Source organism: Alligator mississippiensis, chromosome 1 (genome assembly GCF_030867095.1).
Source record: "Alligator mississippiensis isolate rAllMis1 chromosome 1, rAllMis1, whole genome shotgun sequence".
NCBI lineage: Eukaryota > Metazoa > Chordata > Crocodylia > Alligatoridae > Alligator > Alligator mississippiensis.
The window spans coordinates 362,614,894-362,640,382 of record NC_081824.1 but is presented as its reverse complement, the minus strand read 5'-3'; the positions used below and the strand labels follow the sequence as shown (position 1 = coordinate 362,640,382).

Sequence of the window (25,489 nt, the reverse complement as noted above, 5' to 3'; positions counted from 1 at the left end):
GAAAAATACTGTATATCCACCACAATACCCATATCCTTCTAATGATTTTTCTTCTGTGGAAGTCGGGATTAGGTTTTCCCTAACAGCTTTCCAACTCCAGAACTGCTGGGACAATTAGTGACTCTCCAGGACAAAGGAATCAACAAGTGTTAAACACTGAGTAGCCTAAAGAAGTGCCACAGGCAGCTCTGCCAAATTTCCCTCATTTGGAGGGAGACTCCCTCAGCTTAGTTCATTTGAAGGCATTGTGCTGTGTTTTAATGGGGCATTTAAAGTTCACTCCTGATCATTTTCAAGTGGCAATCACTCTGGCTGTCAGAGCTGAGTGTCACCCCTGTGAGAATTCAAACACAGAGTGGTGGAGGAGGAGAGCAACCTGGATCCACATAATGTTACTTCTCACTGAAAAAAGGAAAGCACTTGCCTAAATGCTGCCACTATCTAATGTAAGTATTAAGTGGTGTTAAGGTCTTCTGCCCAAAACACATTTCCCCATTCACTCACTCAGATTACCTTAAACACCCATTAATCATACTTAATTCGCATAGACATTCTTCAAATGTTTATGGTGCCTGTACTTGGGGAATGAGACAGTTGGCTTAAATCTGTGAATAGGACACTTTTAATGTCAAAATAAACCATCTGGCCCTGCAAGTGTTTCTAATTACTTCCCAGCCTAGACTGTAAACTTTGGGGTTTGGCACTAGCCTCTCTCCCAGAGTGCTGCCCAAATCCAGCTTCCAGGCAGCTAATCAAAGGCACTCGCAGCACCGGGGGAAGCAGCTTTGGAGCCGGTTTTGGCCAGCTCAGAGCTTTGCAGACCTAGAGAGGGTCTGTCTGGCTGTGGGACTCTACTAGAGTGCTGCAAACTGCCTGGGATCTGAACATGTATGCTCAAGGGATCCTCAAATTGGTGCTGCTGCTGGCTGCTTCGCTTCTGAGTCTGCTGACAGCGCTTCCACCTACTTTCTCCCTGTCCCTGCGGTAAGTTTGTGTTTTTAAATTAACTCAGTTACTTAGCTGTCATCTCAAGATCTGTACTTTAACTGGGAACAAGTTGCCACGAGTATATAGTTGGTGGATGGAGTCTGTTCCTATTTAAAAGAAGAAATATGCAACACACATATGACAAGTGTGCATTCTGTTGTGGGTAGAGTGGCACTTGTGCATAAAATATGAGATCATAAAGTTTATGTACTGTATATTACACAGGGAAGTCTTTGATATGCAGGTATCTACAGGCAAAAATAACTGCTGAATCTTGATTAATTCAACATTGGCTCTCCAAATGTTGCTGCCTAAATAGACCAGAAGTGCAACTTCAGCTAGTCTACCAAAACCTGGTATCCCCATGTGGTCTGGTGCCATAGCACAGCAGGGATAAAAGAGAAAGGAGGGGTTGAGGAAGGCATACACCAGATCCAGTCCTTAGTTGCAGTGGGACTGGCCAATTTTTAGACCCAGCCCATGTAACTTTTATTTCTAAGAACAAGAGCAGTTGCTACAATTGCCCCCCAAGAAAATTCAAATTGCCAGTGCATCCTGGCACAACAGTGTTGCAAATGTCTAGATCTGGTACCTGGATTTGGCCTGTCTTTTATCCCAGTCCCCTGAAATCCCAATAATTAAAGAGTTAACGCTTATTTGTTCCTGATGCACATTAGAAATCTGGACTCTGAGGTGCTTCAGCAAAATGGAGCTACAAAAATCCAGACCTGACATATAAATCCCCCTGGATTTTGCCAAATTATGGTGATAAATCTAGAAACTATACCAACAAACCTGGGAAAAATTCTTGCTTCTGCTACTCTACTAAAAGGTCTGAACCAAATGTGGGCTGACACAAGAAAACTGAAAACAAATTTAGTTGAATCCACTTGTATACATATGCCAATTTTTTTTTAACCTCAATAACTTCAAGTTTTATTGTGTAAAGTTTGTATGTATAGGACTTTTCCAAGCCCATTAAAATAACCCGGATTGAAATGTATCATGGTGATCCAGCTTTTTATATGTATGCATAAGAAAATAAATATGACCCTAACTAAATGTTAAAGATAAGGGTTTGAAACCCTGCAAAATAATTAAATTGCAATGTATTCATTCCCACAGTTGATATGCTGGATCAAAATTCCAGGTACGCTGTGAAACATCAAAAAGCCGCTGAAGCTTTGAATTAAATAGCATCTATGCAGCCACAGATTTATGTGCTACTGTGCAGTTTTACAGCCACACACAAAGCAGAGTTTTAAGGTAACAGGTATATGTCTTGCAGCATCTGACTTTGACTTTGATTGAAGCAGGTTTTCTTCATCACTTTCCACAGGAGCGCCTCTACCAGTGCTTCCTCATGCCAACTCTCTCGGGCTGAGTCAGAGCTCAGGTGTCATACACCAGGAGGGAAGCTATGCAATGGCAGAGGCCAGTGTAATTGTGGTGTCTGCATCTGCCGAGTGACTGAGCCAGGCAAATACTATGGACCCCTGTGTGAGTGCCACGACTGGGTGTGTGACACTTATGATGGCAAGATTTGTGCAGGTAAGTGGTCTTCTCCAGTGCACTGAGTCTGCTACTCTAAAACTGGCAGAGGCCTGGCATCCCCGTCACTAACTTTCTTCTTTCTAGGTTGATGGCTTCTCACACTAGTGGCAACTCTAACAATGTGAGGATTCTGGACATTATAATTAGTTATGCTGAGAAGCATAGTACAGTTCCATTTTAAAGTATAGACAGGATTGTATATGTCTTCCTGAACCATAGCTTTAGTTAAGTGGATGACACATCCAGGGTTTCAGCAGGGTTTGGGAACACAGTTTAAGTTTCTCTCTCTCCCACATAATCAAGCAGTGTTGTAATGGAGTCTCCTGACTAGGTTGCACTAGGTTTGGAAACTCTGCTTTGAGTCAGAGAAGTGACCAGCAACTGTTTCAGCACGTGATGCTGCTGCATCAGTACTACTTTGTACAAACAGCATGATTTGATCTATGAAACAATCTTTCCATACAATGTAAATGAGCTTGGCACAGTGATTTTTAAGACTTTTGGCATTTTACTGACTATATACTGTGTAGTACTGCCAAAAGATATTAGATTGACAGGTACAAAATAAAAGTATGTAATTTTATTATTTAACATCGATATAGTTCCCCAAATATAGACATGACTTTACAAATATGGACTAAGACTAAATAGCCAAAACCTACTTTCAGGTATATAAACATTGATCTCATTGACTTCAATGGAAGTTGCCTATGTGTACCTTTCCTTGTGTAGAATTTAGCCAAATGACCACACAAATACATAAATTGCTTTGCATCTAACATTATCCAGTTTTGCATGTTTTCCAGCTGTCTTTGTTTAAGTTTTTGGTCTATTTCCACCAGATTCTGAAGATTTTCTTTAAAACTGGAGATCAAGATGGGAGAAAAGAACATGGGGAAGAAATGTCATCTTATTGCATTCCTTAGGTAGTGTGGCCTGGGGCTTGATGAGAGAGGACAGAATGATACTTCATTTCAAGTGTCCCTGACTAAACATCTTTACCAGACTCACATAAACGTGTCATCTTTTCAGGCCAAAACCCACAATTAGGTCAGTGGGAATGTTAGAGGAACTCCGTTAGTAACAGGATAATAGAAATGGATTCCAGCAGAGGGTTTGGCAAATTTTGTAGGAAAAAATAGAAACTTATTTTAGTAACAATGTAACCAAGAAAAAGAAGTCCAATAATAACACAAAAAGATCAAGAGTAGGATTCTAAGAAAAATGTTTGTACTTGGCACCTAAAACCTGGGAGCTCTAAGGAGAAACTACTTTGTGTGTACCCTGCTGAGCAGTGCAAGACTAGTTATGCAAATAATTTTGTGGAGCATATATATACTTTAGTAGTTTGTTCTCTCCAAGTTAGACTTTCTGATTGTTGTTTTGTTTTTGTTTTGTTTTTTGTATCGCCATAGTTTGATATATTCACTTAATTAAATTTGGTCTCTAAAATTATTGCTGGGGTGGTCATCTGGGGTGAAACTGAAGCTACCCCTATTTTAATATATCATTCCAAATCCAATTGCTATAAAGTTTTATTACTCTTGGCTTTTCCCCCTGCTAATACCATGAGTCATAGTTGAAAGCTTTGTCAGTACTTTAGTGAGCAGGGGAGAACTGAGTCTGAGAACCTTCTAATAATACTGTTAAATTCTTTAGCCCTTTATATAGCATGTTGAAGCTGTAAACATTAGAAAGACTACTTTCAACTGTTTTGAGGATTAATCAATCAGCAGTGCTGAGCTGCTACAACTGATGCATGCAACGATTTAATCATGCTCCTAAAACAAAACGGTAACACACTTTTACAATGCAGTGCAGATAAATCTAAGGGCTGGCTTCAGAGCTGTTCAGCACTCCATTCCTACAAAATTCACTTGGGAGTTTGGGTGCTCAGCACTTTTGGAAATTAGACTTGCCTGATTTTTGCTCATGGGCAAGTGGCAAGCCAATGGCTGAACCTTGTTTTGAATTTTAGAGCTTCTGGTTTCCAGTCATGTTCTTAATCCACTGGTTTATTGCATTTTTAACCAGTTAACTTTTTAAGGGTGTGGAAAGTTAATACAGGAGCAACACACAGTACCACTAATTGCTAAATTTATCACATTATATAAGGCAGAGTTGCAAAAGAGTATTCCTGAACACATGGCAAGGGTTAATATACAGTGACACTAAAGACCAACATTAATGTTCCTTCTAAAATATATATCAAAAGTAAAATACTCATAATAGGAATCAAATCAATTACAAAAATTACAAGGAAAAAATAAAGGACAAGAGTAAATAACTGGCAACTTATAAAAAGTAATCTTGTCTACTTAATTTAAAAAGATTAGCCCAAACTTGGATGAAAGAATTTTTTTTAAATCTCACATTTCCTGTATTTCTTCTGTTCTTTCCTCTTACAATAAACATTTTGGTTTTTCTAGGCAACTAGGATAGGCCATCATTTTTGGATACAGATAATATCATGTCCTGAGGCTCTGACAGACACTTGTATGTATAGTGATCTGCTCTTTTTCACAGGATCACTTTGTTACTGTAAATGATTGAGGGTTAGCTCATACACTTTCTAATTTCAATAATCTCCTTGAGAAACTGATGGCTTTTAGGATAAGATCCCTAATCCTAATCTACCAGGAGGAAAATGGAAAATGAACTCCATGGACATTTGAAAGGTTGGAAATATGAAGTTCTAAATTGAAAAATTAAAGTTTCAAAGCATTTAATAGTTTGGGAATCTTTCTTTCTCAGCTAGTTTGATACATCTGCCTATATGGGGGTGAACTGACAACAGTTCTCCTTTGAGCTGAGAGCAGATGACTGAGTTATTACATGGCTAATACTGCCAATCTAAAGAAACTGCAGAAAAGAATGGGCACAGATTAGGTGTGAACCCTATAGCTAAGTATAGACATTCAAAAAACATGAGGTAGAATTGATCCAGTCTATGTGGGTTTCTCTAAACTGCAGAGTTTGGATTAGGAAAAAAAGGAAAAGATGTGGCAGACATCTGCACTGACTGAGGCCAGAAGGTGAGGTGCGGGTGGGAGGATGCTCCTAAGTGCTGTTACCAAATTTGCCCATTACTTTGGGGTGTGCTCATTTATTAGGGATAGTTTCTAGGGTCTTGGTGATTCTGTCAATGTGCTGCTTGTGTTACTATATGGAGCTGTATATCTCCCTTCTGCAAGCCCTCACCCCCAGTGGAGCTATCTTGCAGGACTCACTCTCAATGGGACTGGGTTCCTCCAGTCACCAAATCAGTCATACACACAAACACACACAAATTAACGTGACACGCCTGACCTGGCCGGGCTGATCAGCATGGACAGGCTGACACCCTCATATGCCAAGAATCAGTTCATAAGAGCAACAATAAAATGCAGTCAAACACAAGCACACAGGTGAACAGAATCCGTCTGAATCCAGCTGGGTGTCCAGCTGACACCCTCATGGGCCAGCATTCAGTTCATAAGGGCACGTCTGAGTCAAATTGGGTCAATCAGCCTGTACAAGCTGATCCTCTTATGTGTTTCAAACTCAGCATGTCCCAATCTTTGGCCTCTTGATGAGCAGACCCCACAATAATTTAAGCTTCACAGGGATCTTTAGCATAGGTAAAAGAAGCGTTGCTGCAGAGCACGGGAGGAAAGAGAAGCAGAGAAGGAAAAATATACCCAATTACTACCAGTTTGACTATAAAAGTTATTTATTGCTAAGCATATGAAATATATAATAGTACTAGTAGTAATAGACATGCAAAAGAAAAACAAACACAAACAATGACAATACTACCCTGGTTTCACTAAGTATTTGGGGAGACTTAGCTCAAGCTTAACTGATACAGTTCAGGTTCAGAAGTTTATGCCTAGAAAGGAGAGAGACAACGCTGGGATCTCACCTAGTCCACGGTACTCAGGCTGCAAAGCTGACAGGTACAGTCTGTAGCACAATCCTTGAAGAGAGAGATGATCTGTTCTTCCAGCGTCCCAAAAACAACAGGGGATGGTGTCAGCACAGGAGTTTTCTTCTTTCTTCTTCTCTTTCTTTCCCCTTTTTCTACCTCTTCTTTTTCTTTCTTTTTGAAGCACACACACTTACAGATTTTTATACCCTCAGTTCAGCTGCTTCGAAGCACCCTCAGTAGTGTAAATCATTGTCTTTTCTATTGACAAGGGGTTATCTGGTTTGGACCATCTCAGGAAAGTGTTTCCTGATTGATAATCAGGAAACACTTAAGATTAGGGAGTAACCCAAATACTTGGGAGCCAGCTTGAAATTCCTATGGATGGCAGATATACTGATGGGATATCTCATGGTTTCTTCAGGAACAATAGATAGCTTGCAGCATCAGGATTTTGGATTTTTACTTCTTGTGCACAAGCCTCAGCTTAGCATGACTTTTCCAGATCTTACTATAGTCTTTTAACAGACTTAAGACAATTATTGGGGTGCTCATAACCTTTTGTGGAGAGGACTCCCACCTGTCGTCTCGGGAAAGATATGACAACACCTGTAATTAGGGCTCCAGCAGGCTGGATGCTGTGATGAACCCTTAACCATTGTTCAAATGTTGCCCATACCCCCTCTGACTTGGTCTCTTGCCTCAGCATTCCCTAACCCAGCAACCGAGTTTTAGTCAATCAAGTTTAAATAGGCCTCCCATAGTGGGACCGGGGAATGTATGGCCCGAGATGCCTATTAAACTTAGAGCTGTGTGTGTGTGTCAGGGGGAGGGAAAAGTCCTTAGCAAATCCAGATTAGAACTGGTCTGATAAATGCTGAGCTGGGTGTGTGTGAACATGGGTTGATTAACATTGGAAGCACAGATTCCCCATCATGCAGTGCTCTCCTGCTTCTCTGGTCCCAGAATTCACTGCAGTCTCTGCTTCAGGCTTTCTGTTTTCCATCTCTCATGTAAATGAATGGTCATCTGGTTCCATCTCGGATGTAAATGAGACCTAGGGCAGTTGATTCACTCTTGTCACCCTTATCTGGTGAGGGTCTTAGGTGCGTCTCTCACTGCATCTTAATCAGTTTCATTTAGGTAGAGGAGGGAAGGGTGGGGGGGTGAGTCCTTTGTGAGTCAGACAGACTGCATCCTGTGCCAGGGTTGCCCAAGAACACACAGCTGAGACGTAACAGTGCCTTGCAATGTGGTGGAGAAGGCTGAGGGCAGCTGACCACAGCCAAGTAGGGGCCATTCTTGAGTTGCTGCTAGCACGTGCCCCCAACACCCTGGTGTCAGCTGCAGGGAGAGGGGAGCCAGCACAGAATCTCTCCCCACTCCCCCATAGCCCACCTGTGGTTGGCTGTTAGTGGTGGTAGGGGGGAGGGCAGAGGGGAAAAGTAGAGTTCTGAGTTTGTGGGCCAACCACCCACAGACCTAGCCAGAACAGTTGGAGGAGGTGTGTGGTGGGGGGCTCCTTTCTCACAAACCCCCCACTTGACTGCTTGATAGCTGCAGGGAGAAGCTGTAGTTTGGAGCTATATAGTCCACTACACCAGGAACTGGGGGTGGAAGTTGGGAGAACAAAGCCCTCCCCCACCCCCACAAGCTTGCTGGCTTGGATCTGTGGGGGGTGGATTGGGTCCACATGGTGGGGGCTTTACTCCCCCACTCCGCCCCTGGTTCTTGATGCAGCAGAGAGCTGCACAGCTTTGAGTCATGGCTCCTGGATGCTGCTGTCAGGCAGGAGGAGGGGAGTGGTGGTGGGGGAATGGAGCCACCCACTGTGTGGGACCCACCGCCACTGTGCTGGCTCAGGACCAGGGCTGCATGGTGGATGGCTCCATTTCTCCACCCCCGGTTCCTGGCCCAGCTGACAAATGCAGCCAGGAACCACAACTCAGAGCTGTGCAGCTCTCTGCCATGCCAGAAACTGGGGGCAGGAGGTAGTTGAGGCCCACTGCACAGACCCAGCTTGGCCCCCCAGACCTGAGCCAGCAAGCTGTGGGGTAGGGGGAGTCCTGCTTGGTGGGAGCTCTCTTTCCCCTCACCCCCTGCAGTTGCTGAGCGCAGGGACGGCTAGAGTATATTAGGGCTGGCCAAGGCTAGCTCACCCACCCTGCAAGGGTGGTGGGGGGTTAGTGGGAAAGCCATAAAGGCTCCTGGGATGCTGGGGGGGGGCTATAACTTGAGTCAGGAGGGGATCTGGGACAGAAATTCAATAGACCAGTCTAAACCAGTTACATTTGATGTTACATTCATCCAGGTCTATCTTAGACTGGGTTTGGCCATTTTTAAACTGGTCTACGTGTGCTGAACTTCTGTTCTGCTACATGTTTAGCCTGGTTTCTGACCACCTAAACCAGAAAAAGTGTAATGTCTGCACCTGGCCTATGACTTCATGTAAACTGACATTTATTGAATGTGGGTTGCTTACTAGACTGGTTTACAGACAGTTAGCCATTTTTTTTCTCATCTAACTGTGTTTAATCTTTATGAGGCTTAACTTTAGTCATTTGATTTCTTCATTTGATTATATTGTGGGAGTAGGCCTCTGAAGAGATGCAGTTGGAATTAACCATGTGTTTGCTGCATTGATTAGACTTTTAGTGTTGGTCCTTCAGGAAGCTTTGGTGTCACTTTCTTATGAGTACTCTGCGGTTAGATATGGAGGAAATAAACAGTCCTCTGCCTGTTGCATCTCTTTTACAGTATTCCTAAGACTTCATAGATTTCATAGACATTTGGGCTGGAAGGGACCCCAGAGGATCATCAAGTCCAGCCCCCTGTCCCATGGACAGGATGTCAGCAGGGATCATAGGATCCCAGCAAGATAAGCATCCAAAGGTGTCTTGAAGGCGTTCAAAGTGGGTGCTTGAACAGCCTCTGGTGGCAGTTTATTCCAAACCTTGGGGGCTCGGACAGTAAAGAAGTTCTTCCTTATGTCCAGCCTGAATCGGCCGCTGCAGAGATTGTGACCATTTGATCTCGTCATCCTTTGGGGTGCTCTGGTGAACAGATGTTCCCCCAGATCCTGATGAGCACCCCTGATAAACTTACAGGTGGCCACCAGATCATTCCTGAGCCTGTGCTTTTCTAGGCTGAAGAGTCCCCATGGCTCTCAGCCTCTCATCATAAGGTCTGTTTTCCTGACCTCTGATCAAGCGCATTGCTCTCCTCTGCACTCAAGCTTCTCCACATCCTTTTTTAATTGTGGAGCCCAAAAATGGATGCAGTACTCCAGCTGTGGCCTCACCAAGGCTGAGTACAATGGGAGAATGACATCCTGGGATTTGCTTGAGAAGCATCTATGGATGCAAGCCAGCGTTTTGCTCGCTTTACTAGCCGCAGCATCACACTGAAGGCTCATATTCATCTTGTGGTCAATCATGATCCCCAAGTCCCTTTCATCTGTAGTGCTAACCAGCGTAGCACTGCCAAGCCTCTAAGGATGCTGCAGTTTTTTCCTCCCAAGGTGGAAAACCTTGCATTTTTCGATGTTGAACACCATCAGGTTCTCATCCTCTCAATTCATGAGCCTGTCAAGATCTGCCTGGATCATCCTCCTGTCCTCAGGTGTGGATGCTTTATCCCAGAGTTTGGTGTCGTCGGCAAACTTGGCCAGTCCGCTTCTGACACCAATGTCCACATCATTGATGAAGATGTTAAACAGTATAGGCCCTAGGACGGAGCCTTGAGGGACCCCACTGGTGACCGCACACCAAGACGATTGGCTTCTGTCAACCACCACACCCTGGGTCCTGCCACAGAGCCAATTCCCCAGCCAGTAGATCGTGGTGAGGTTGAGGCTGCAGTTAGCCAGTTTTGCCAAGAGGCGATCATGGGATACCAGATCGAAAGCTTTTTTAAAGTCAAGATATACAACATCAATCTCTTCCCCCTTGTCCAGGTGATAGGTCACCTGGCCGTAAAAGGAAATAAGATTCGTCAAGCAAGACCTACCCGCAACAAACCCATGCTGGGTTTCAAAAATTACTGTTGGAAGGTGCTTTTAGTTAAGGCCAGCCTGATTCTCACTACTGTCCAAAGGGATAAGAGCCTGAGGACCAGTGAGCAATGATGTCCCACAGGGGTCAGTGCTTGGTCTAGTACTTTTCAACATCTTTATTAGCGATTTGGATGTGGGGGTGAATAGCTCACTGGCCAAGTTTGCAGACGACACCAAGTTATGGGGGAGTGTGGTCACACTTGAAGATAGGCTACAGATACAGGTAGACCTAGACAGGCTAGCAAGTTGGGTGGATCAGAACCTGATGAAGTTCAACACTGAGAAATGTAAAGTGCTCCACCTTGGGACGAGCAACCCCCAACACACCTACAGGCTTGGCGGCACCAAACTGACTAGCACCACGAAAGGTACCTGGGGGTAATAATAGACCATAGTATGAATATGAGCCAGCAGTGCAATGCTGTAGCCAGTAGGGCATGCATCAATCAACGCATCTCCAGCAAAGCCAAGGAGGTGATTCCTCGACTCGACTCAGCACTGGTGAGACCCCAGCTGGAGTACTGCATCCAGTTCTGGGCACCACACTTTAACAAGGATGTGTACAAGCTTGAGAGTGTCCAAAGAAGAGTCACCCATATGATCAGAGTCTTAAAGAGCAATCCATATGAGGAAAGGCTAAGGGACTCTTCAGCCCGAGGAAAAGAAGGATAAGAGGGGACCTGGTAGCAACTTACCACTATACTAGGGGAGTACATCAAGAGCTTGGTGAGCAACTGTTCACCAGGGCACCCAGGGGGAAAACCAGGAATAACGGCCACAAGCTTCTGGAAGATCGATTCAGGCTCAACATTAGGAAAAACTTCTTTCACAGTCAGGGTGTCCAGACTGTGGAATAAACTCCCTCCAGAGGTGGTGCAATCACCTACCCTGGAAATCTTCAAGAGGAGACTAGACAGTCACCTTGCTGGGGTCACCTGACCCCCAGTTATCTTTCCTGCTTGGTGCAGGGCCTGATGGTCTTCCAAGGTCCTTTCCGACCTTACAATCTATGACAAGAGGAGATGCTAATCTGTTTGCCTTTGACTCCCCTAATGTGTCTCATCACCTTGAATAAACACTGTAAAATGAAATGGGAATTGACTGAGAAGCCATGTATTGGACAAAACGCAAAGGAAGGGCAAGGAGGGTGATTTTGTAAAAGGACGTATCTTCTTTATTCTTTTATGTCATAGAATCATAGAAGTAGGGTCAGAAGGGACCTTGTAGATCTTCAAGTCCGACCCCCTGGGCAGGAGGAAAACTGGGCTCAAATGACCCCAGCCAGGTAGGCATCAAACCGCTTCTTAAAGGCCCCCAGGGTAGGAGCCAGCACCACTTCCCTTGGAAGTTGGTTCTAGATCCTAGCTGCCCTAACTGTGAAGTAGTTCTTACGGGTGTCTAATTTATACCTTCTCTCCAACAACTTGTGGCCACTATTCCTTGTTATCCCTGGGGGTGCTAGGGGAAACAAGTTCTCCCCCAAACCCTTTTGGTCCCCCCTAGTGAGTTTATAGACGGTCACCAGGTTCCCCCTCAGCCTTCTCTTGTGAAGTCTGAACAGGTTCAGGTCCCATGGCTTCTCATTGTAGGGTCTGCCCTGCTGTTCCTGGATCATGTGGGTGGCCCTCCTCTGGACCCTCTCAATGTTGTCCACATCCCTCTTGAATGGGGTGCCCAGAACTGGACACAGTACTCCAGCTGTGGCCTGACCAGTGTCGCATAGAGGGGGAGGATCACCTCCTTGGCCCTACTTGAGATGCACCTGTGGATGCACGATAAGGTCTGGTTAGCCCTGCCGACCGTAACCTCGCATTGTTGGCCCATGTTCATCTTGGAGTCAGTGATGACTCCAAGATCCCTTTCTGCCTCCATGCTCTCAAGAAGGGAGTTTCCCTTTTTATAAGTGTGCTGCTCATTACTACTGCCCAAGTGCAGCACCCTGCACTTGTCCGTATTGAAACGCATCCTGTTTTTGTTAGCCCACCCCCGCAACCTATCCAGGTCTTTCTGCAGTCTTTCCCTCCCTACTAGCGTGCCCACCTCACCCCAAATTTTGGTATCATCAGCAAATTTAAACAGGTTGCTTTTCACCCCGTCATCCAAATCGCTGATAAAGAAATTGAACAGTGTGTGCCCAAGGACTGTGCCCTGGGGGACTCCACTGCCCACTTCCCCCCAGGTCAAATATGACCTGTCCACCACCACCGTCTGAGTACGACCCTTCAGCCAATTTGCAATCCATGTCCTTTTCATGTTTCTTAAGGAGAGTATCAGAATCATTTTGTTGCTTCTGTCCCTCTGCTTGTTACATCCACCAAGATACACTTCTCACATCCACCTTGTTTTTTGAGTCTGTGGCAGATCATCTGCTCCTGTAGAGTTGCTGGTATATTCTCAGCTACTTGGACTGCTTACCTAGTCAGCCTCCTCCATCTGCTACATCAGGGTAGAGGAGTGCAACATAGGTGATTTTACTGTTTTTTGTGTATTCTATCTTGTGCTACTAGCCAGTGAAGAAAAGAGAAATGTAATGTGTTCTGTGCCCTGGGTAGCTGTGAAATTAAAGAATTAAGAGACAAAAAATCTAAATTTAAAAAACAAAGGATTGGCTGGTAGAAAATAAGGATGGGAGCAGTGAGAGAGAGAGACCCCTTAGTGGCTTGCCTCTCTTCTCAGCAACAGCAAAAACTTCTGTCATGGAACTTGATGGGCATCCCGCTTGTTCCTAGGTTCACAGTATTTGACAGCTCTGGCTGCCAGCTTCCTGTGCATAAGAGGGGACCTGACCCATAATGCATAAGGGAGCTCTGCAAGTGCCTTTTTACAAGAGAAAAATTGTACAATATAGAAGGGAGAGTTTCAGTGAAACTAGGAATTTTACCCTGTAAACACTATCACAGAGAGATTCTCTCTCTCTCTCTCTCTCTCTCTCTCTCCGCAAAATGTCTAAAGTTCATGTTATTTCCAAATACAGCTAAAATACAAACATGTATAACAGGATATTGCATACTGAACTGCAGGTTAACAAAAAGGGCTTCATGAAACTAGGAACGCACATACACATCTATACTGATACTCGCCTACAGTTAGATGTCTCTGTGTTGGACTCTCACGAGATTATCAGCTTTTTCATGCTAAGAAAAAGTATTAATAATTTGGGAGCTACATACAAACAAATGGCAACAAGGTTGGCTATATTGTGAACTCGGTGCCTTCTACCAACAATAATTTGAATCTGCATTACATGGAAAAGAAAAAAAAAAAAGTAACACACAGCACTTGTTTTTTCTGTGCATACATTGAGTTCCTACCTGTATTACAGCAGTATACCTTTCAGGAGTATTGCACCATACAGGAAACTCAAAGTGCACAAGATTTTTTTTGTTTAATTTTTAGTGAAGGTATTTTAGATAATCTGTGATTAAGGAAAAGCACAAAAGTAAATTAAGCATAAACTTTTACACTACGTACAGTGGAAGTATTATGAAGTAGATCACCAGCAATGGAATCTGCGGTAGCTTCTTATTTCACAAGATATCAGACAACAGGGCTGTAAACAGACGTCACATTTATCTCAGGATAAACCATTTTATCCTAGGACAAAGTATAATCATACAAACATCCATACCATTGTTCCAGGATAAATCCTAAACAGAAGTTTCCTGGATAAGAGGTAGTAACAGTTTATCCTGGGATAAAAGTACAAAGTACATGTGCACAATTATCCTGAATTTCATCTTTGAATCAATGACAGAAAAGTAGCACAACTAAACCCTGATTAGAAGGGTAATATGTGTACATGCCACAGATATTTAAAATCTATTGGCTGAATTTAAATTGGCGATACTGACTAAATTTGTTTTCTGTGTGAAAACAAAGAGCAGTTTATCAGAACACAGTCATTTTCTTTACCTTAAAACTGTGGGTTTCTACTTTTTTAATAGCGATGACAGAGGTCAGTCCAACAACCTTTTTTTCTACCCCTGGAGTCTTCCTCACATGCATACAGAGAGATTTGCCACAGGCATGAACAGTTTCTTAAAATACTGAAATCAATGGACTTGCACAGTATCAACTTATTCCAGGAGTATATTTGTCTCTCCTTAGTTGCAATGGTTTTAACTACTGAAAGAATAAGAAGAATACTGGTTGAGGATTATTCAGTAATTTAAATTGCATTGCTTATAAAAGACTTTAACAGCTGAAAGTGTTAGTATAAGCAAATACAGGAATCAAATATGAAACTTTTATGAAAAGTGACGTGAGAGAACTCTTGGCTCTGCGGTTTACTAGCAGAGTTGGAATCAATGCAATTGTATACAATATTGTAGAGTTTTAAGAATGATTAGTACAAAATGGCAAAAAACAAATTAGTGAACAATATGATAGTGGACACATCTATAAATAAACAGATCTAGTTTAATATATTACTATAATATGTATTAATGTATGTGTGCAAATATATGTAGGGGTCCCTAATATAATGTGTGGGGAGTTAGATAGCTAGGAATGGGTTTCTCAGGAGCCAGCGAGCTGAGTGGGTAGATGCTTAAAACTATCATTAGGAAATACTAGGGATACTAGTATCACCTAAAGATACTAATAACAGGGCTACTTAAAATTATGTGGCAAACTCTGTGCTGAAGAGACCCAGCTCCTAGCTCCACTTAGGAGGTGCTTCTGGCTGAGAATCCCATAACCATCTAAACCACACCATCCTTTTCTTATGAAATATGAAGGATACAGACACTGTCAGACCTTCTATGCCTCTAGATTGTTAATAATCCAGAGATTAGAACATTCACCTGGGAGATGAGACATGCTTTCAAATCCTGGCTGGTAATTTTGGAGCAAGGACCTGATTTTGAGTATCTCACATCACAGGACAGTTCCAGCCACCAGACATTTAGGGTATTCTGAGAACGTCTGTCTTTCAATGTCTCCTCCAGACAGAGCAGGCTTTAGGGGTGGACAGAGTGGTGACTTTCCATGGCACACTGGTTCCGGTGATGGTCTTGGTGGGGGCTGGGCCACAGTTCTGGTATTACTATTCAGGAAGCTAAGTGAGATGATTGTTAACACCTGTGAAATAAAGCACAATGGGTCACTAATGGGCCATTAACTCCCTTAGCTGCCTGAATAATAAGACATACCAGAGCTGGACCACCCCAGGGAGAGGGGTGGCTGAGATTCTCATTTTCATTTTCACCTGCCGTGATCCTTGCAAGTGTGTGTCAGAGTGTTCAAGTGTGTGCAAGCATGTGCCAGGACACTAATTTTAATTTTCACCAGCCATGAAACTTGGAAACAAATCACAAGTACCTAAGCAGCGGATGTTAGGGGTGCAGAACAGGAAATGAAAAGCTCAGTCAATGACTGCAATGAAAAAAGATGCAGACATAATGAAAAAAATACTTTAAATCTGTTAACAACAACCTATGTAGTAGAAGAGAAATGGCTACAGTGGGAATATCAGATGAAAAATGCAAAGATGTTCATTAATTCAACTTCCATGAATCATCACAAGAGAAACAAAGAGACCCAAAGGAAACAGAAATTTTTCATTAGGACTAGAATAATGGCAATGCCTGTAGTGATAGAAATTAAACGATTCCCATTGCGATGACACCCTGACAAAGAGACTGTAAAGAAGCACTGTAAAGACCTACATTGTACATTGACATGTAAGAAGAGCTCTGACGTTAACAGCATCAATTTCTGTGAAGAACTTGGCTATCTCCAAAGTCTACTTCAAACATACTATAGTGCTTCTCGCGAAGTTCTACAATTTATTTACAACAGTGAACTTTATGACAACATTGAATTGAATTTTGTGTCATTTGCTCTCTTGGAATAATTTTTTTTTAGTAAGGAATCAAGAGGATTCCTGGTTTTCTCTGATTTAAAAAACAAACAAACGTTTTTTTTTACTTTTTTTAAACCCCCTCCAAAAAGAACCCCAAATCCATATTTTTCTATGATTAAAATGAAATACCACTAATATATAGACATATTATAGCATATAATACTATTATTATATAATATATATTATAATAATAATTACTATATCTATATATTAGTGGTTTCATTTTAATCATGGAAAAATGTGGATTTTGGGTTATTTTTTTTAACCGAAAATTGAGATTAAAAAAAAAAAATCAGAGCAAACCAGGAGCACTGGTCTCTATAGAGGAAGCTTGCATTACCACCAGGAAACCTGGTCTGGATCACATTTAGTTGCTGTGAGAACAGAATGTGCATAGTCTGAAAGAATCTGTGAGCTGTTAGAGACCAAGTCTGCTTAGTGAATATGGAAGTTTAATAGCTTTAGTTACTAAAATCTAAGAAGTCTCTACTGAGGATATGCAGACTGAGGTTTACACATGTGCAAAATGACAATTTTAAAGATTTATAATTTGACCAAATTTGGGCAGACTTCCCTGCAACTGGGAATAAGCACATTCCTGCTACAGAAATATCCCCCACCCTTCCCAATTTGGATTCCCCATCCAATGTTTAAAAACACAAGGGGTTTTTGTTTTTTGTTGGGTTTTTTTTTTAAGTGTGCTCTTTTTTCCCCCCTTTGGTACTTGATCATGTTCTTTGAGGCAGAGGAACCATTCTGACAACATTTAAAAAATAAATATTTCAGCCTGCAGCAGGCAGCCAAGTTAGAAAATTTCAACCCAGACAGTTTGTCAGACCAATTAAATAACTGTGTGTTAGAAGCAAATAAAATTGTAAGATTGAAGTTGGCCAACTTCAATACCTGGAAAGTATTGGAGCAAATTATAAAAGAATCCATTTGTATATGCCCACAGGAGGAAAGGGTGATCACCAGCAGCCAACATGAATTTGTTAGAAACAAATCATGCTAAATCAACTTGATATTATTTGTTGACAGAATAACTAGCCTGATGTCTGAAGGGAATGCAGTGGACATAATATACTTGGACTTTAGTAAGGCTTTTTATACATGATGTCTTGTAAACAAACTGGAAATATGTATCTATCTGACAGTAATTCTAGCTATCCTACATAATTAGTGGAATAACTACAAGCAAAGAGGAGCTATAAATGGATCAATGTGAGAATGGCAGGAGTTTTCATGTGGGGTTCCACATGGATAATCTCGTAAGAGAGTTCAGCTTGTCTGCATCTGGTGTTATTTTTATTGATTATTATTAATGATTTGGATGCAAGAGTAAAGAGTTTCCTGATCAAGTTTTCAGATGAGATCATTAGGAGGGATTGTAGATAGTTAGGCTCCATATACATGTTACACTTAAGGCGTGATTAACAGGTAATTGTGCTTTAAATTGTGACCCAGCTACACACTCAACCAATTAATGCCCTGGTAAAGCAAGCAATAAGCTACAAAGTTATTCCACAAAAATTGTGGAATAACTTTGTAACTTGTTCTAATTGCACCATTAATTGAAAATGTGGCCAAGTGCTCCCCTATGGCTGGGAGCCCATCAACTGAGGATTGCACCACCTGCAGCCAGGTGTCAGCTGTGGGTCCTGCACAGCACTCCTCCAGTTACTGTGCATTTATTTAGTACTTGTATTAGCAAGTACTAAATAAATGCACAGTAATGACTGCGCAATAGCATATCATGTAGATGCACCCAGTATGAGTCAGCAGTATAATACAGTTGAAAAGAAATACAAACAAACAAAAACTAACTCCACTTTTGGGCTGCATTAGCAAAGCATTGTGTTCAAGACATGGGAAGTGATAGTATAGTGCTGTATAGGCCTCAGTTCTGGGAAAGATGTAGAGAAGCTGAGGATGATTCAGAGATGAGTGACAAGATGATAAAGGGATTAGAATGAAAGTCATATGAGGAAAAGCTGAGAGAGCTGGCTATAGTTAGTTTGGCAAAGAAGAGATTAACATGTGAGGCAGTATGTATCATAAGTATGTAATTTATCATATATTTATTTCAAACTTGCAAATTGCACGTTATGGGGGGGATATGTTAGCTGGGAGCCATAAATGACTAGGACATGGAGCGCCTCCACCCAGTGCCCCACTGTGCTGCCGCTCTGCTTCTGGCCTTATGGGCTTGCCTCACCCCTGTGTGCGGCCCCTGTCTAGAGGAACAGACTACCATCTTCAACTTCCTATGTGCAAAATTGAAGTTAATTGCCTACCTATGGGGACTTTTTACCATCTTTATTTTTCCCTGAGCCTGATGAAGGGCATGCGAGCCCAAAAGCTTTCGGAAATATATCTAGATCTAGATATATAATTTTTTTTTTTTTTTTTTGGAAATTTCTTAGTTGATGTAATAAAAGGTATCATCTCTGAACCAAGAGTTCTAGAGTTTTTGCATTTCTTTCTCCATGTGAGTACACTTGGAAACTTCAGCTAGGTGCAGAATGAAACTGCCTGTTCACTGAATGCACAGCAGAGCTGCCCTGTCACATATCTTCCATACCAGTTGATTTTTGGGGTGAAAAACTGGGGTTTTGATGTTTGATACTCATGTTGAGATGTTGCCCTAGAGAAACAGCATGTTTCCTGTCCTAGCTGATATTGTGATACAATCCCTGGTGAAGCCCATGCTAGTTTGGGTATGTCTACATGTGCTACTGTGACACTTTCCAGTTGCTATCAATAGAGTAACTGCGGTAGGCAGTGGGCAGCATCCAGGCGCTGACTGGGGAGGGCGCTTCAGTTTTGCCTCCTGCCCCCAGGAATCTTTACTAAGGCAGGGCAGCCCTGGGCTACCTGGCTGTAGGAGGTAGGCAGGCACAGCTGGCATGCCCAATACTGTATTTGTGGGGGAGACAGGGTATGGAATGACACCCTGCCCCCAGGAGGCTTATCCACAGGAGGCAAAGTTCTTTGTCTGGAAGGAGGTGGGGAGTGAACAAGGCACCAAGCAAGAGTGGCTCCTGTGAGGCCTTAACCATTGCCTGTCCCCTGGTGGCAGCAGTCCAAACCCATGTTGCCTCAACAGCAATAGCAGCTGCTGCTGGAGTGAGGAGAGCCAGGCAGGGAAGACTCCTTTACCCCTCCCCTTTTGTCCTGCCTCCTGCTTTCCAGTGGTCAGCATAATTCCCCTCTCCCAACCACCAACCCCTACCTCTGCCCCTGGTGATGAAAGAGCTCACTACACCTCAGGTTGTAGTATACACTTGCCAGTGGTGGTGGTAAAGATTGAGACATGTAAGAGGCAAAAGAAAGGAGGAATGAAGTTTACTGAGGGCCAGCGTGAAGCAATAATATAATGGAGGCTTTGCTGGGGCCAGCAGAGTTCCCCATGAATATGTTTAAAGATTTATTTGGTGCGTTTTATGAATGGTTTCATATGATATGCTTAGATTTCAGTGAGAGCAAGACTGAGTTCTTATTCCTTTGTAGACTAAAGCAGTCATAGTTAGAGATTCTAGTTTATTCAAAGAAAATATACACAGTCTTAAACTATAAGGAAGTCCATTTGATAGATAAAGGAACAGGCTTTTGTCATGTTTGTTAATAATGGAATGCAGCTGGAGTCTGGCACTGGATTTCTCCAAATCACATTTGTATTGCCCACCTGTAATTTTCTCTAGGGAGCTAGAAAGACTATCAAGCCCAGGGTAGGAACAAATAATTTTTTTTTTTAATTTTGAACTTTGCTTATCCACAGGAAGGGAAGACACTTCTTGACTTTGTGTTCCAAATGCCAAGGAAATCTGGTTTATTTGTGTAAGATCTTTGTAGGAAGAAAACTGAGGCACAGACACTTGTGGGTATCAGAAAATGCATTTATGATTAAGGAATTTCCTTTAAACAATACTTCTTTGCAGACTGATTTTTGTCCTGGGTCCTTGCTGGGGATCAGAGTTTATAGCGAAGGTAGGTGGAGTGAAATGGTTGCACATCATCTTAAGAATTTGACTCTCCTTGTTGCAGAACAATGCTTCAGGAGAGCTAACTTTCAGTTGTATTTTACGGTTCCTTTCTCAGAGCCTCAGTAATGTCCCTAAAGTTCCTAAAACCATTTAGTTTCCATCCACTGCCTGTCCACCTGATGCAATAGTGATGTATCCCAAAGGTTTTGCTCCTGTCAGTGGCAATAGGAGAGCAGACAAAGTTTTCTGAACCATATCTGGGTCATTGTAGGAGGAAAATAAATCTAGAAACTGTAGTGTCACTGTGTGGTTATAAGACCTTGAAGGGAACTGAGTATGCCAATTCCTAGTCCAGATTCCAGTTACTGTACTAGGGAATGCTTCAGAGAGGACAGAATAGCAAGATCAGAAAAGGGAAGTTGGAAGAGAAATGAGCTCCCTTGATCCCTGACCTGGCCCGTGCTCCTGAGGCAGTGGTCAGAGAGGGGAGATTTGAGACTTACAGCAGCCTATTTCCTTTTCTGAAGGTGCTACATAGCAATGGGGCTTCCCCCGTTATGTTTGTAGGGCATGGAAGGAGAGGTAGGCTTTTGTCCCATAACCTCAATTCAACAGCACATTTGAGCCTTTGGTCTTATGTTTCCAGCTAATGTAGTTAGTCTTGTAAGTGATGTAGAAGCATTCTGTCCTGTGCTGCTAAAGCAGTGATTCTCAACCAGATTGTCGGGGGCACCTTGGGGTGTCTGGACATCCTTTGAAGGGTGACGCAGGAAGTGTGAGGAGATAAGCAACTAAAGGCAGGCTCAGGCTTTAGGTGTGAAGAGATAAGCAAATAAGGACAGGTTCAGGCTTTCTCTGCCTGGCTGCTTCCTGCCCCCGCTGCCTGTACTCTCTGCAAGAATGTAAAAACTGTAAGAAGGAGGATTTTGAAATGGGTTGTAAGAGGAGGATTTTGAAAAGGATTTTGAAATGGGTTGCTGCTCAACTCACAAAAATTATGGAGTGGTACATGGAGTCTAAAAAGGCTGAGAACTACTGTGCTAAAGGTTTGGAGTTCAAAGCCTGACTGATGCACATTTGAAGATATGTGTTGTTGCAAGTGAATATAACAGAAGTTACCTTTTTGCACATTTAAAAACCATGTTTATGTCTCAAAGTTAATCACTCAAAAGTTAGGAAATAGTGATTTGAAGTCACCGATGAAATCTTAATTCAACCCACTTACCCATGTATACTGTCCCACAGTCTCTAACTGCATTATTTAATTATTTTTTAACAGGAATCATGCCTCATATGATGCAAATATAAAGGACAGAGTTAAGGGTACACAGGAAAAACAGAACTGGATTTTTGTAACTTTAAAGCATGTGACTTTAGCTATGACTATACAAGCAAATTACTACAAGATGAACCAGAGTGTGAATTTATAGTGCACAGAATCATAGAAAGTTATGTTTGGAAGGGACCTCAAGAGGTCATCAGTTCAACCCCCTGCTCAAAGCAGGACCATCCCCAACTAGATCATCCCAACCAAAACTTTGTCTAGCCAGGTTTTGAAAACTTCCAAGGATGGAGAGTCCACAACCTCTCTGGCTAACCTCTTCCAGTGCTTTACTACCCTCATGAAAGTTTTTTCCTAATATGTAACCTAAGCTTCCCTTGCTGCAACCTGAGACCATTGCTCCTTTTTCTGTCATCTGCCACCACTAAGAACAGTCTAGCTCCATCCTCTTTGAATCCCACTTTAGGTAATTGAAGGCTACTATTAAGTCTGCTCTCAGTCTCCTCCTCTCTAGACTAAATAAGCCCAGTTCCCTCAGTCTTTCCTAATAAGTCATGTCTCCTAGCCCCTCACCACTTTTGTCACCCTCCGCTGGACTCTCCAATTTGTCCATATCTTTTCTGTACTGGGCGGGTCCAACACTGAACACATTTCTCCAGAGGTGGCCTCACCAGTGCGGAACAGAGGGGAAGAATCACTTTCCTTGACCTGTTGGCAGTACACCTACTGGTGCAGCCCAGTATGCCATTAGCCTTCTTGGCAACAAGGGCCAGAGCCAGTCATCTCATCACAGAAGGCAATCTGGTTGGTCGGGCATAACTTGCCCTTTGGTGAGTCAATGCTGCCTGTTTCTAATCACCCTCTTCTCCTCCAAGTGCTTAGAAATGGATTCCTTGAGGATCTGCTCCATGATTTTTCCAGGGACTAGGGTGAGGCTGACTGGTCTGTAGTTCCCTGGATTCTCCTTTTTTCCTTTCTTAAATATGGGCACTATGTTTGCCCTTTTCGAGTCATCCAAGACCTCTCCTGATCACCATGACTTTTCAAAGATGATAGCCACCGGCTCTGCAATCACATTAATTTCTTTAGAGTAACTGCCTGCATTAGTTAGTTTAGGGTAACTGCCTGTGAAAGTGCAAGGTAGAGAGACAAGGGTATGAGCATATCCATGGACAGTTACATTACAGCAGTTAATATACTATAAACTCCCAGCCTACTTCATTCACTGGGTTTATTAGATTATCAGGGATGGATGGAGGATGACCAGAATTTCCATCATTCATGCAAATTAGTTCTTTACCCTTTGAAATAATATTTTAGGAACCACTTCAGATGGAGTGAAAAACTTATAGGTATCTGCACGTGTTTATTTGTTACTAAGATAAGTCAAGCTAATGTGTAATTAGGTACTGGCTTTATCCCATGTATATAACATGAGTCTGAGTTTAAGCACTCTTTGCTTCTACACGCACACTTTACTGCACAGTAAAGTGTCACCGTCTACATGTTTACAGCAATTGGGCCTGTGTAACCTAATTTACAGTGCCATGAAACAGTCCTGTCAGACATGGGTAGTATCCAACAGCAGAGTAAATTATTGCACTTAAATGCATGTGTAGGGGGTGATGTTGAGATTAGTTTACTCTGGCTCAAATTGCATTGGAGATTATTCAGTCACCCCAATTGCATATGTAGACACATCCACTATGCAGTAAATGATATCTAGCTCTTGTATAGTCCTTTTCAGGATTTCAAAATGCATTACAGAAAAGGCTGCCAGTATTATTATTCTTATTTTACAGATGGGAAAACTGAGATGCAGAAAGGTAAAATGTCCTGCCTAAAATCGCACAGTAGGCCTGTAGCAGAGAAGCAATAAAACTGAAGTAATCTGAGCTCCAATCCCTAATCCATTCACTACTTGTTATTAATGTACAGCTACTACTTGCCAATAGTAAAGGCTGCAAAATGTAGATTAAAAAGACTACTTATGCCTTTGTTAAAAATACCATTTTGTTCAGCATGAAGGAAAGATAATACCTGTATTTCCTTTCATACGATTCCCTCACCCCCCACCAAATAAGGTTGAATAAAGATTTTGTTTTCCCCCAGTTATGGCCTCATACAGAAGGACAGAGTTTACTCATTCCCTCCCACCCCCCCTTTCCCTCTCGGTCAACCCCTCCCCAGCAACAACAAAAAGCAAAAACAAAAGCCCCCCCCTCCTCCCATTTTAACCCCTTCACTGCTGAATTGTTAGCTGCTTTTGGCTGCTCAGCCAAAAACTGAAACAGTAGCTGTTGCTGAAGACCGGGCAAATCTAGGATTTTGAAAAGAGCTAGAAACAGTCTGCATGGCTGGGAAATAGGAAGAGAGAGACCAGGAGTAGCCCCAAGCTGCATCTAGACATGCAATTAAATTGAAGCAATAAACTCTGAAGTGGTTAGAGAGTAAACTACTCCTGGGCACATGTGTAGATGCTGTGCCTGGGACAACAGCAATTGAGCTGGGGCAGAGCAGTTTATACCAGGGCTACTGCTGTTTGGCCCTGGGTTCTGAGTGGCAGCATCGGGTGGCAGAGGGGCTGGCTGGGGTATGAGGATGCTGAAAGTGCAGAGCCATGTGGCTAGGCAGCAGGCAGGACCCTGGCCCCCTGCTGACTGGGCACAATTTATGCCCACAGTCAACATTCACATATACATTTAATCCCAGTTAATTACTCTGCTATAAGATAGTATTGTCCCTGACTACTATTTTATGGCAGTGTTAATTAGTTTACTGAAGCCTAATAACATCGCATATGTAGACGGGGATGCTTTACTCTGCAGCAAAAAAGTTTGATCTGCAGTAAAGCACACATGTAAATATAGCCACAGGCAGGAAAATTGCTAGAAAAAGGATAGCTTGATTAGTAGAACATCAAGACCATTAAAAAGGAAAGAGGGTGGAGTTGAGAGCTATTAGTAGGAATTGGGTTGGTCATAATAAGATATGAAGTCAATTGACTCCCAGAGTGCTGACTGAATAGAGGTGCCACTGCTGTTGCCAGGCAGCTGGTTTTAAATTTTGGGTGGAGCAGGAACCAAAGTGGGGTGTGACTGCACCACTGCTCTGCCTCAGATCTGTCCCTGCTGGACTTTGCCCTTTTCTTCATGCAGGATAGAAGAGAAAGAAAAGAAGTGGCAGCTATCTTACAGTATCTCCTTGCTTCTATTCTGGGAAGAAAGTCGCCTTCCTTGCTTAAGACCCACATTCCAATTTGGGGATTTTTTTGGGAAATGTGTGTGTGATATAAAAGTATGGTAAATATTTTCTTAACAAAATTAATTTCCTGTAGTAAATACTTCTTTCTCTCTGGGAGAGGACATCGCTTTAGCTTAGGGGACACTGGCCATCACAAGGACATCGCTTCAGCTCAGGGGGCACTGTCCCTGATAATACCCCACCAAATATGCCCCTAAGGCTTGGTGGCCTTATTCCATTGTTGAAATAAAACTGAATTGAATTATGAATGCTTCTAAGTTAAGGAATCAAATTTGTAGTCCGGTAATATTGGATACAAATGAACTGAAGTTGAAGGGAGTCAGCAAATAATTTTGTTTTTATATTAATTTAAAGTGATAATACCAGGAACAACATAATGTGAACAAGCTAAAATTGTTTTTTTAAGGTCTCTCCCATGTGGTAGCTTCTGTGTGAAATTTTAGTCAGTCATAAAAACTTCAATGTAATTTTATTTCATAATTAGGGAACTGTAAACAAATATTGGACACTAGTGTGCTGCTAAAGTATCTTTTAAATAATGATCCCCAAAACACCCCTCAAAGCTATTGTTGTGCAGAACTCTGCAGTACAT

At 42.5% G+C, this 25,489-nt stretch overlaps 1 protein-coding gene across 1 annotated transcript in view; it reads left to right on the top strand.

The window, feature by feature from the left end:
• Positions 1-302: 302 nt before the first annotated feature.
• ITGBL1 (integrin subunit beta like 1) overlaps positions 303-25,489 on the top strand; it is a 308,943-nt gene continuing 283,756 nt past the window's right edge. The window contains exons 1-2 of the mRNA XM_006264391.4: positions 303-984; positions 2,327-2,538. Coding sequence (XP_006264453.2) covers positions 887-984; positions 2,327-2,538 — 310 coding nt within the window. The 5' untranslated portion in view covers positions 303-886. The remainder of the gene's footprint in view (positions 985-2,326; positions 2,539-25,489) is intronic.